This window comes from Pongo abelii, chromosome X, assembly GCF_028885655.2.
Source record: "Pongo abelii isolate AG06213 chromosome X, NHGRI_mPonAbe1-v2.0_pri, whole genome shotgun sequence".
Taxonomy (NCBI): Eukaryota; Metazoa; Chordata; class Mammalia; order Primates; family Hominidae; genus Pongo; species Pongo abelii.
Genome location: NC_072008.2, coordinates 157346140 through 157358960, shown reverse-complemented (window position 1 = coordinate 157358960; position 12821 = coordinate 157346140). Strand labels below are relative to the sequence as shown.

Here is a 12821-nt window from a genome sequence, read left to right as displayed (position 1 = left end):
AGTGTGGGGCTCCGTGCTGGACGGTGTCTGGAGGGGCCCCAAGGGAACAACCCTTCACCGAGAGAACACCAAGGCCAGAAGGGGAAGAGCCCTTCTCAAGGTCACCCGGGAGGAAATCGGCGCCCACCGGCGCTGCCGCCTCCCGCTCCCCGGCACTGGCGACTCACTGCTCCAGGTCTGCGGGGCCACCTCCGAGACTTCGGTCTCGAGGACCGAGGTGGGACAGGGTCTGCGGACCGCACGCTGCCGCTGGACCCAGCCCAACCCAACCCAACCCAGACGTCCCCACCCACCGGGTGCCCGCAGGCCACGCCCCTCGCCCGGAGCCCCGCCTCCAGAACGCGGCCCCGCCCCCGATACTGCAGCCTCGCCCCGCCCCCCCAGGCCTAACCTCAGCCCAGGCGCCATCAGGCGCCGGCTCTCTAGCGCGCCCGACCTCCACCCTCCCGGGGCCGCGCCGCGCGCGCGCGCGCCGGCTTTGGGCGGGACCCTGCAGAGGCGGCGGGGCTCCTGCTCCCGCTCCTCCTCGGCCTCCCCTTCGGGCGCTCTCGAGCTAACTGTGCTCCTCCGGGGCCCTCCGCCTGCTCCCAGCCATGGTGGCCTGGCGCTCGGCGTTCCTTGTCTGCCTCGCTTTCTCCTTGGCCACCCTGGTCCAGCGAGGTAAGGCGGGCGGGGGGCGCGCGGGGACCCCGCCCTGTGGGCCCAGGGGTCGCTCTGCGCATGAGCGGCACGGTCCCCGCCTCGCGGGCCTGCGGTGGCTGCCACCGGCCGGCCCGGCTGTGCGAGGCGGAGCGGCGGGGGTCCGAGCCCCGGGCCCGTGGGGGTTGACTCCGCCGCGGTCGGAGTAGCCGGAGAGGAGGGGTGGGACCCCTCCTGACGCTGGGCTGGAAACAGCGGGATGGGCCCCCTAAAATCCTGAACGAGCAGGTGTCACCACTGGTGACAACAGCTGTCTCCAAGAGTTTACCTTTGAGAAAACCTTGAAGAGAGCAGTCATTTTCGAAATTTGCTGCGAGGCAACCGACAGCAGAAGCACCTGGGGAACTTCCTAGGTGGATTCCTAGACCCTTATGTCGGGATCACAGCGGGCATGGGCTGTGGGAAAGGGGGGGTCAGCGAGGCGTAGGTCTAACCAGCTCTCTAGGTGCTTCTGCCGTCCGCTTCAGTTTTTGAGACTTTGGTCATGTTTTGCCAAGGAGCAGGAGAGAGAAATCCCGCTGAATCAAGGAAGCACGTTTCTTAGACCCTCCGCTACTCAAAATGTGGTCCAGGGCCCAGCCGCATAGGCATCACCTGGGAGCTTGTAAGAACTGCAGCATCTCACGCCCCGCCCCCGACCTACTGAGTCTGATTCTGCATTTCAACTAGATCCGCGGGTGATTCTCTGGCACACTGAAGTTTGAGAAGCATCTTATTAGAACAGATGCAGTCTGTGGTTAAAAATAGGGTCTTAAACATGTACCAACAGAATCTTCTTACACTTATTTATATCCTATGTCCCCATCAGAAAAAGGGATTAAGGGAAACACTGTAATTGAACGTGAATTATGCTCCAAGCTTCCTGACAATAGAAGCGAACCCAGCTGGTGGAAAATATGTGAGCTCAGGAAACACACACACACACACACACACACTTTGTCCTAGTACTGAGTTCTAGTAAGATTTATGTCACATAAAGGAACACTGGAAAACAGTGGATGGTACTACCCAAGCCACTTTTGCAAAAGATGCAGAAATGTTTTTCATGTTGGCAACCCACCTGGAGTTGATTCACGAAGAGCCATTTAACATTCTACAGAGGTGTCAGGCTCTGTTCTAGGAACTGATGATGCGGTAGTGAACAAAACTGAGACTGTCTTCATGGAGCTTACATCCTGGTCTGGGCAGAAAACAAGCCCAACATTGAAATCTATATATATTGTCAGTGCTATGGAGAAAAATAAAGGAAGTTATAGGGGTAAAGAGTTGTTGAATTTTCTTTTTCATTTTCCCTTTGGGATAAAATTTTCATTTTGTTTACAATGCATTTGTAGGAAAATGTATGATCATTTGATTGACTTGCATCTAATGACATGGAAATCTTGAAAGTAGAAGCACAAAAAAAGTGAGAAAAATGATACTCCCTTCAAAGCTGTCTTCTGAAAGTCTTCAACATGGTGTGCCCGTTGAGAAGGTGGGGAATAGAAATGATTGGGTCTTAGATTTGCACGTTACAATTGTTGATTTAAGAGGTGGTAGAGGAGACAGAACCAGTACATCTGTTTTATAGATGAGGAAACAGAGGCACAGAGAGGTGAAGTAACTTGCCTTAGGTCACACAGCGATTGCCAGAATTATGATTTGATGCAAGGCTTGTCTGACTGTGCAGTCACTGCCTTTAAGCCCTAGGCATATGCCCTTGCACCTGGAGGTACCCCACTTCGACCACTTAGGGACCATGGGAAAATGAGTTCCCCGAACCTGTTTGGTCATCCATATGATGCCTGACAATCACAAAGGTGTTTTGAGGGGACCAGGCTGAGATCTGCAGCCTTACTACCAGCTACCATCTCCTGAGTGCTTCCTGTGTGCCAGGCATTTCACATATATTGCTTTAAATTGCCTCGACAATTTTGTAGGCTAGATATTATCACTGGCTTTCAGATGAGGGGGCCCTGGTCATATAGCTCAGAAGACATAGAGCCAGGATTCAACCCAGATGAGACTGCTACCCAGCTATCTTTTATGGTTTAAATTATTATTAATTAATTAATTAATTTTTTTGAGACAGAGTCTAGCTCTGTTGCTCAGGTTGGAGTGCAATGGCCTGATCTCGGCTCACCGCAACCTTCACCTCCTGGGTTCAAGCAATTCTCCTGCCTCAGCCTCCCAAGTAGCTGGGACTACAGGCATGCGCCACCATGCCCGGCTAATTTTTGTATTTTTAGTAGAGACGGGGTTTCACTGTGTTGGCCAGGCTGGTCTCTAACTCCTGACCTCGTGATCCGCCCGCCTCAGCCTCCCAAAGTTCTGGGATTACAGGCGTGAGCCACCACGCCCAGCTTATTGTTTAAATTAAATAAGCGAAACCAGAAGCAGCTTTGGTTTCAAGATAAGGGCCCAGTTTTCTGGATTTTTTTTTTTTTTGGACACAGAGTCTCGCTATGTCGCCCAGACTAGAGTGCAGTGGTGCGATCTCGGCTTACTGCAAGCTCCACCTCCCGGGTTCACGCCATTCTCCTGCCTCAACCTCCTGAGTAGCTGGGACTACAGGCGCCCGCCACCACACCGGCTAACTTTTTGTATTTTTAGTACAGACAGAGTTTCACCATGTTAGCCAGGATGGTCTCTGTCTCATGACCTCATGATCCACCTGCCTCGGCCTCCCAAAGTGCTGGGATTACAGGTGTGAGCCACCGTGCCCGGCCAACAGTTTTCTGGATCTTTTGTCCAAAATAAGATAACACGATTTTTGCATTGGCGGTCTTCTCCGGGATCCTGGTAGTCTCAGAGCTGCTGCGTCAAAATGACAAACACAAAGCAAGTGCCTCAGTTAGGCACCAGTTGGCTCTTCTTGAGCCCCGGAGTGGCATTTTGGGTAGGCCTGCTGAGAGCCACTTTATTCTTGGTCCTGGTCCTCAGTAGTGGGATGTGGCTGAGAAACCCTGGCAGACCTCAGAAAGCATGCAGAAGCAGCTCTGCATAATCTGAGAAATCCTTCCAGGCTCTAGCAAGTAGCAAGTAGAGGCTGGCTTTAGGCTCCCAGGAGTTTAAAGGGCGGTTAACAAATTATCTTTGTTCTAATTAGAGAGGGCTTTTCAGTCTGCTGTGTATTTTACTAGTTCCAAAAAATCCTCTGAGGACAGGTATGCTGCCTGTATGTGCCTCCAGAAATGGGAAGCTGTTCTTTTGAGCAGCAAGGAGAAGACTGTCAGTGATGTGGATGGGTAATAATCTTAACAGGAGCTTCATTTCTGGAACACCTATACGCCAGGCCCTCTGCCTCGCCACATTACCCTGACCTGTTGACACTGTGACCCATATCACCTCCTGATGTCCAGAGTGGCCCTTTTACATAGAGTCTTACAGGTAACTGGTTGGTAACCCACTTCTCAGATGAAAAATATGGGGCCCAGAGAGGTTTAGGAACTTAAGATAACGCTTAGCTGAATTGGATTTGAACTCAGGTTTATCTCTATAACCAGAGCAGAAGGCGTGAACACAGATACCTTCAGGGATCACGCAGGTAATAGGAATGTGAGAAGTGGTCAAGAATAAGCACGATGAGGGGGCCGGGCGCAGTGGCTCATGCCTGTAATCTCAGCACTTTGGGAGGCTGAGGTGGCCAGATTACTTGAGCTCAGGAGTTCGAGACCAGCCTGGGTAACATAACAAGAGCCCCATCTCTACAAAAAATACAAAAATTAGCCAGGCGTGGTGGCATGCTCCTGTAGTCCCAGCTACTCAGGAGGCTGAGGTGGGAGGATTGCTTGAGCCTGCGAGGCAGAGGTTGCAATGAGCCAAGATCGCACCACTGCACTTCAGCCTGGGTGACTGAATGAGACCCTGTCTTAAAAACACACACACACACACACCAAACACAAAAGAATAAAAGAATAAACTTGATGAGCATGTTGGCAAGCCACCAAGTGCCTACTCCCTTAAAGAGAGGTCCAGCTTACACATGGAGTGTAGGCTTTAAAGCGTACCTGCCCAGTGCTGCTATGACTGTGTCCCATTTGCCTAACTGCTCAGTGCTACGGTTTCCTCATGTGTGAAATAGGGATAACAACACTATCTACCTCATGGGGTGGTTATTAGGGTTAAATGAGTAGAAACGTATAAAGCATTTAGCATGGCACCTGGCTCCAAGTGAGCAAGACATTCCAAGCCACATTTTAAAAATAGGTGATGCAAACCTTGAAAGGCATCATTTATACGAAATGTCCAGAGTTGGCAAATCCATAGAGACAGAAAGTAGATTAGTGGTTGCCAGCAGCTGGGATGAAGGGGGATGGGGAGTGTCTGCTTAATGGGCAAGGGGTTTCTGTTTGGGATGATGACAATGTTCTGGAACTAGATAGAGTTTATGATTGCAAAATATGTGAATGTACTAAAAACCATGAATTATACACTTTAAAAAGGCTGAATTGTGGCCAGGCGCAGTGGCTCATGCCTATAAACCCAGCTCGTTGGGAGGCTGAGGCGGGTGGATCAGCTGAGGTCAGGAGTTTGATACCAGCCTGGCCAACATGGCGAAACCCTGTCTCTACTAAAAATATAAAAATTAGCCGGGCATGGTGGTACACGCTTGTAGTCCCAGCTACTCGGGAGGCTAAAGCATGAGAATCGCTTGAATCCGGGAGGCAGAGGTTGCAGTAAGCTTAGATCATGCCACTGCACTCCAGTCTGGGCGACAGAGCGAGACTCTGTCTCAAAACAAAAAAAAGGGCTGAGTTGTATGGGAACTGTATCTTCATTTAAAAATTCACTGTGTACTGACTTGTACACTTTAAAAGGGTGAATTGTATAGGAATTACATTGCCATTAAAAAAAATTCACTGTATAGTCCAAGCAGAATAAGTGTGAGAAGTGGCAACATGTTACCCCTGGGTTGGGGTTGTTTTCAAGGTCCTTGAACTTGGTTCAGGGGGCGTAAGAGCAGAGTGGGCCCCGTGTGCTGGCAGTGCTGAGATGCCAGGCTGGGTTCCAGGCAGAAGCCTCATGGGCTGACTTGGGGTATTGGGCTGAGCCAGATGGGCCACAGAGCATCCGCAGAGTTGGCCCAGAGATGCTTAACCCTGCCTGCCCGAGTTCAGGAATGGTCCCTGGAACAGTGGCATGATAGGGAGAGGGAGAACTTTTCTTTCCTAGATGGCTCCGGGGTCGCCCTTATGGGCACTGGTCAGTTGCTGCACTCGTCTGGCAGAAAGTCTGGGGACTCTGCCTGTAAGTCTTACCTGCTTTGACTGGTTTTCAGCCTTTTCCTTGCTGTCATAGGTCACATCCCTATCCCTTCCATTATTTTGGACACAGAGTATCTCAAATGTGTTGTTTGTTTCTTTGTTTTTTTTTGAGATGGAGTCTTGCTCTGTTGCCCAGGCTGCAGTGCAATAGTGCGATCTCACTGCAACCTCCAACTCCCAGGTTCAAGCGATTCTCCTGCCTCAGCCTACTGAGTAGCTGGGATTACAGGAGTCCGCCATCACACCCGGCTAATTTTTTTGTATTTTTACTAGAAACGGGTTTCGCCGTGTTGGCCATGTTGGCCAGGCTGGTCTCAAACTCCTGACCTCAGGTGTTCCACCTGCCTTGGCCTCCCAAAGTGCTGGGATTACAGGCGTGAACCACCGTGCCCAGCCCGTGTTAGTTTTTAAACACGTGCACAGAAACCATCCAGGAGTCAGCATCAGTAGGCATTGAGGAAGGGCCTGAAGTTGCCTTCAGTGGAGATGATGCTGATTAGGCCCATTTTGGCTGCTCAGAAGGGAGTGTTGGGAGGAGCTGGGTTTCGTTCTTGTGAGTTCAGGAGAGATACCTTCCAGATACATCGACTTTCCTGTTCTGTTCTTTTCCCCACCTGGTGTTTTGCTTTTTCTGCTGTGTGTTCACTCTTAGGTGGGGGTTTTTTTTTTTCCCTTTGACATGGAGTTTCAGTCTTGTTGCCCAGGCTGGAGTGCAATGGCGCCATCTTGGCTCACTGCAACCTCTGCCTCCTGGGTTCAAGCAATTCTCCTGCCTCAGCCTCCCGAGTAGCTGGAACTACAGGCATGCGCCACCACACCCGGCTAATTTTGTATTTTTAGTGGAGACGGGGTTTCTCCATGTTGGTCAGGCTGGTCTCCAACTCTCGACCTCAGGTGATCCACCTGCCTCAGCCTCCCAAAGTGCTGGGATTACAGGTGTGAGCCACCACGCCTGGCTCACTCTTAGGTTTTGTACTTTGCATGTTATTCCTCTTCTGCTCTTGGGTGCCTGGGAGGACTGGCTCAAGGGGTTCCTGTCCCCCAATCCAGACTGGGCCCTCCCTGAGGCTAGGTCCACTGACTAGTGAATGTTGGTTTGCATGCAAAAGCTTAACGTCATCATAGACACCTATCAAGAACGGGCCGGAAAATCTTTCATGTAGGCACGTGTTCCACATGGACTGGGGTGGGAAGCTGCGGTAGAAAGAATAATAATGAGCCCCCAAAGACATCCACGTCCTGATCTCTGGAACCTGTGAATATGTTAGGCTCCATGGCAAGGGAAATTCAGTAAGGTAGCAGATGGAATTCAGGCTGCCAATCGGCTGACCTTAAAATAATATTATCCTGGATTATCCAGGTGGGCCCAGTGTAATCGCCCGGGTCCTTTAAATACAGAAGAGGGAGGTAGAAGAGTCGGGGATTAGAGCCATGTCATATGCGAAGGACTCGCCTGGCCATTGCTGGCTTTGAAGATGGAGCAAGGGACCAGGAGCCAAGGACTGCACAGCCTCTAGAAGCTGGAAAAGACAGAACAGATTTTTCTCTAAAGCCTTCAGAAGGAACACAGCGCTGCCCACACCTTGAGTTTAGCCCAATGAGACCTGGGTTGGACTTTTATCTCTAGAACTGTGAGATAATAAATGGGTATTGTTTTAAACTGTTGAATACAGTATATTTTGTTACAGCCAAAACAGGATGCTAGTAAGAAGCTAAGAGTTAGATACTAGCATCCTCTTCCTTCTTTGGAAAACTAGTATGTGATATTTTCTTACATTGTTTCAGTTTTACCATTTTTAAATCAATCCCTAGAATGCTCTAAGTTCAGCATTTTAAAATAAATGTGCAGAAAATTGGGTTGTAGTGATGTTTTTGGTGCAGCAATGAATGTTTAGAAGCATATCTGAGGGCCCAGGAAGGTAGCTGGATTTCTGGCGCTTGCGTTTGATTCCAGCCTGCTTTACAAGGGGATGGGAGCCTGCACTTCTGCTTTGGAGCATGGCCCATGCTGCAGGCCACCTGCAGTGGGGGCCACTGGCTGTCTCCAGAGGCCTTTCCCACCCTTCTCCTCCAGTCCCGATGGCTGCACTTGAAGCAGAATGCAGCCTGGGGCCAGCAGACAGAGGGTTTCTGATTTGTGCAGGCCGCACTTGCCCCTTCGCTGAGGACGAGGAGGAGTGTGCTGCCAGCCTGCCTTTCTCCTGGCTGCCCTTACCAGTGCTGTGGTTTCAGCTAATCGTGTCCATTCCCTCTCTCTCAAGGTGGGGGCGGGGGTGGGGGTGTGGGGAGAGGACCAGACAGGAATGGGTGCACCTGAATCCCCCACTCCCACTTCAACCAGTGTTGTTTTTTGTTTGTTGGTTTGTTTTTTGAAAGCAAGTTTATTTTTATTTTATTTATATTATTATTATTTTTTGAGACAGAGTTTTGCTCGTCATCCAGGCTGGAGTGCAATGGTGCAATCTCGGCTCACTGCAACCTCCGCCTCTCGGGTTCAAGTGATTCTCCTGCCTCAGCCTCCTGAGGAGCTGGGATTACAGGTGCCCACCACCTCGCCCAGCTAATTTTTGTATTTTCAGTAGAGACGGGGTTTCACCATGTTGGCCAGGCCGGTCTTGAACTCCTGATCTCAGGTGATCCACCTGCCATGGCCTCACAAAGTGCTGGGATTACAGGCGTGAGCCACTGTGCCTGGCCTGAAAGCAAGTTTATTAAGAAAAGTAAAAGAATGAAAGAATGGCTACTCCATAGGCAGAACAACTCCACTTCAACCAGTTTTGAGCTTTGTTTTTATTAGTTTTCTACCTCGGGCTTCTCACAAGATGTCAGAACGTTCTGCTGCTTTACAGCAGAAATATCTTTGAAAACTGCTGTAGTTGAATCCTACAGATGTGACACCCCTGTTCAGTGAACATCTGTGTAGAGGAGAGGCTAGAAAACATCTAGCTGTCATTGTTAGGTGGTTGTATTTGGGATTATTTTCTAAATTAGAGGTGATACTCTCCACAGGAAGTATTACTGCAGTGTGGAATTTATTTCCACCAAAATAGTGCCCAGGCACAGCCGGGGCTCATTTTGACATTCTACTTTTGTTTTGTTTTTTTTATTGCTGCTTCAACTAGCCTGGGATGGTGGAACCATATTTGGTATTTCTTTCAGCCTAAGGGCAATGTAGGGGAAAAAAAAACTGAGATGTGAATGGCACTTGAGATACTAAGGAAACCCATGGGCTGACCCCAAGGAGGCCAGAGGACAAGGAAGCCCTTTGATGAAACTCATACCAGTCAGTGACCTGGGGCACAGAGAGTGGATCTGAAGGGCAGATGGCAGGCAGCAGGCCTTATCCTGAATGAGCAGCCAGGACCCGTGTGGGGGCACTGTGGGTGAAACAGAGCAGGGTAAAACATGCACCTGCCCTCAAGGAGATTAAAGCCCAGACAGACCTGGAAGCAACTATAGATTGTCACGTGTATCTTAAAAGATACACAAGGATTCCATTATTGCTGTAGTGCTATCTGCCAAGAGGACACTTGCCCGCTTTCTCCCAGGTTGAAAGCCGTTGCTGTCGCCTGTTGCTGCATAATGAACCTCCACACATTAGTGGCTTGAAACAACTGTTTTACTATGCTCTTAGACTCCATAGGTTGGGAATTAGGATAATGCAGCAAGGATGGCTGTCTCTGCTCTACTGTATCTAGGACCTCAGCTAGGAGGACTCAAATGGCTGGGGGCTAGAATCATCTGGAGGTTTTTTTTACTCACATGTCTTAAAGGATGGGCTTAGCTGGGGCTGTCCACTGGAACACCCACATGTGGCCTCTCTGGTTTGAGCTTCCTTATAGCAAGGCAACTGTATTTGAACTTCTTACGTAGCCCCTTCAGGTTCTAAGCATGAATATCCAGTGGACAAGGTAGAAGACAGATGGGCCTAGAAACCTTTTAAAAATGGTGGTAAAATACACATAACATTTACCATTTTAACCATTTTAAGGCACACAGTTCAGTGGCATTAAATACATTTTTTTGTGTGATCATCACCATTCCCCCTCCCCTAACCCCTGGCACCCACTCATCTGCTTCCTGTCTGGATTTGCCCATTCCGGACATTTCATAGCAACGGAATCAGATAGTATTTGTCCTTTTGTGACTGGCTTATTTCACTTAGCATGAAATTTTCTGGGTTCCTGCCTGTTGTAGCGTGGATCAGTACTCCATTTCTTCTTATGGTTGAATAGTATTCTATTGTACGGGTAGACCGTGTTTTGCTTGTCCAGCCATCAGCTGATGGACATTTGGGTTGTTTCCACCCTTTGGCTATTGTGAGTAGTGCTGCTGTGGACATTTGTGCACAAGTCTTTGTTTGAACAACTGTTTTCAATTCTTTGGGATATATGCCTAGATCATGGTCTTTTATGACTTGGCCTCAGAAGTCACCAGCATGACTTTCATTGAATTCTATAGGTTATGAGTCAGTTGAGGGTAGTCTAGATTCAAAGTGAGAACATATATCCTACCTCTTAAGGGAAGAGTGCCAAAGAATTCTTAGCCATCATTTAAAACTGCCGCACAAATCTCAGATTTCTGGGTCCTGCTGAAATATTGCTCCCTCCCTGGAGCGTATCCCAGTTTTCCTAGTTGGGAGTAACTACTTGTAGCTCTATTGTGATGGCGACTTCTCTCATCTCTCTAGTTCTTTATGAAATAATCACCATGAGGTATATTTGTTAGTGTCCAGTTAGCAGCCTAGCTCCGTGTGTGCCTCTTCATTTTCTGTTCCTTCCCGTGATGCCATGCTGCTGTCGTCAGCAGTCGGGTTCTCTCTCTCTGAGCGGGGGATGGATCAGCTGATTCTGAGAGCCCTTCAGCACTGATGTTCTGTGGGCTCCAAGTGATCTTATTTGTACAGGCTTTCTCCATGAGGGAGGCCTCCTTCTGACAGCACAGTGCCTACTGTGTAGCCTTGGAGGAGCTTGCTGAGTGTAGGTCTCAAGGAGTTTGGATTAACCTTCAAGGTGGGGCAGCCTGGGGATTTGCCCTTCTTCACCTCGAAGAAGAGTCCCTGAGGGTTGAGCTTTATTTTTTTATTTTATTTATTTATTTATTTATTTTTGGAGATGGAGTTTTGCTTTTGTCGCCGAGGCTGAAGTGCAATGGCACACTCTCAGCTCGCTGCAACCTCCGCCTCCTGGGCTCAAGCGATTCTCCTGCCTCAGCCTCCTGAGTAGCTGCGATTACAGGCATGCGCCACCATGCCTGGCTAATTTTTGTATTAATGGTAGAGACACGGTTTCACCATATTGGCCAGGCTGATGTCCAACTCCTGACCTCAGTTGATCCACCCACCTTGGCCTCCCAAAGTGCTGGGATCACAGGCGTGAGCCACCACACCTGGCCTTTTTTTTTTTTTTTTTTTTTTTTTTTTTGAGACAGGGTCTCACTCTGTCACCTAAGTTAGAGTGTGGTGGTACCATCATGGCTCAATGCTGCCTCAAGCCCTGGGCTCAGGGGATCCTCCCACCTCAGCCTCCCACATAGCTGGGACCACAAACATGTGATACCATGCCCAACTAATTTTTTTATTTATTTGTAGAGACATAATCTCAAACTCCTGGGCTCAAGTGATCCTCCCGCCTCAGCCTCTCAAAGTGTTGGGATTACAAGCGTGAGCCATGGTGCTTGGCCTGAGCACTCTCCTAGATAGAGACTATTAGAGCAGAGTTTCTCAACCATGGCACTGTTGACCTTTGGACCAGATAATTTTTCTGCAAGGGATAAGGTGGGTGGGTGTCCTGTGTGTTGGAGGATGTTTAGCAGCATCCTTGGCTTCGGCCCACTAGATGCGGGTAGTACACCCCTCCCTAGTCTTGTCAACCAAAAATAACTCCAGACATTGCCCAGTGTCCCCTAGGGGATGGGGGGTGGCGAATCACCCCTTGTTGAGAACCACGACTGTAAAGACAGATACAGCCATGCCTTGCTTAACAATGGAGAGATGTTCTGAGAAATGTCATGTGATCTCATTGTGTGAACGTCAGGGAGTGTACTTATATAAGCATAGATGGTATAGCCTACTACATGCCCCTAGGCTACAAACCTGTACAGCAATGTGACTGTACTGAATATTGTAGGCAGTTATAATACAAAGGCAAGCATTCATGCATCTAAACATAGAAAAGGTAATGTGTTGTGCTAACATGTTATGATGGCTACCATGTCACTAAGCGATAAGAATAACTGGGGTCCCAGTTATAATCTTATGGGACCACCATCGTATATGCAGCCCATCATTTGGCTGAAATATATTGCTATGTGGCCACATGACTATATATTCTTTGTAATATCGCTCTGTTTTTAGTATTGTTCGTGAGTCACTAAAGTTTTCTGCCATCGTCACATTGCCCAGGACAGACATGTTGGAATAAATCAGGTCTCAGCCAGTCTTGTGCATTGGTATCAGCTCAGACAGTTCTATTTTTCTCTTTCTTCTCTACAGGGCAAGTTCTAAGCTCAGGCAACTCTGGGAACATACCTTAGACTCCTTGATGAGCTTTCAGGTCACCCTAGTGAGACCATATGCATCACCAATCTGTGTAGTCAGTTATTTTCTGCATAGATTTCCACAGAGGGCGCTTCTCATCTCTTTTATGTTCACCCTTATTAGTTGCCATTTTAGATGGCGATCTTGTCTTTTTTAATGCATTTAATGATTTTCTGCGAACCAGTGAAAAAGAATAAACAGCAAAATGAGCCAAAAATTTGACCAGGCAATTTATATAGGTAGAAATCAAATTGGACAATAAACATATAAAAAGATGATCAGCCTCATTAGTAATCGGAGAGATGCAAATTAAACTACAATAAGATAACATTACATAC

At 48.7% G+C, this 12821-nt stretch overlaps 1 protein-coding gene across 6 annotated transcripts in view; it reads left to right on the top strand.

The window, feature by feature from the left end:
- Positions 1-355: 355 nt before the first annotated feature.
- CD99L2 (CD99 molecule like 2) overlaps positions 356-12821 on the top strand; it is a 130671-nt gene continuing 118205 nt past the window's right edge. Inside the window, exon 1 of one of the 6 annotated variants that reach the window (XM_024240272.3) lies at positions 356-660. In XM_024240272.3, coding sequence (XP_024096040.1) covers positions 594-660 — 67 coding nt within the window. In that variant the 5' untranslated portion in view covers positions 356-593. 6 annotated transcript variants of the gene reach the window in all.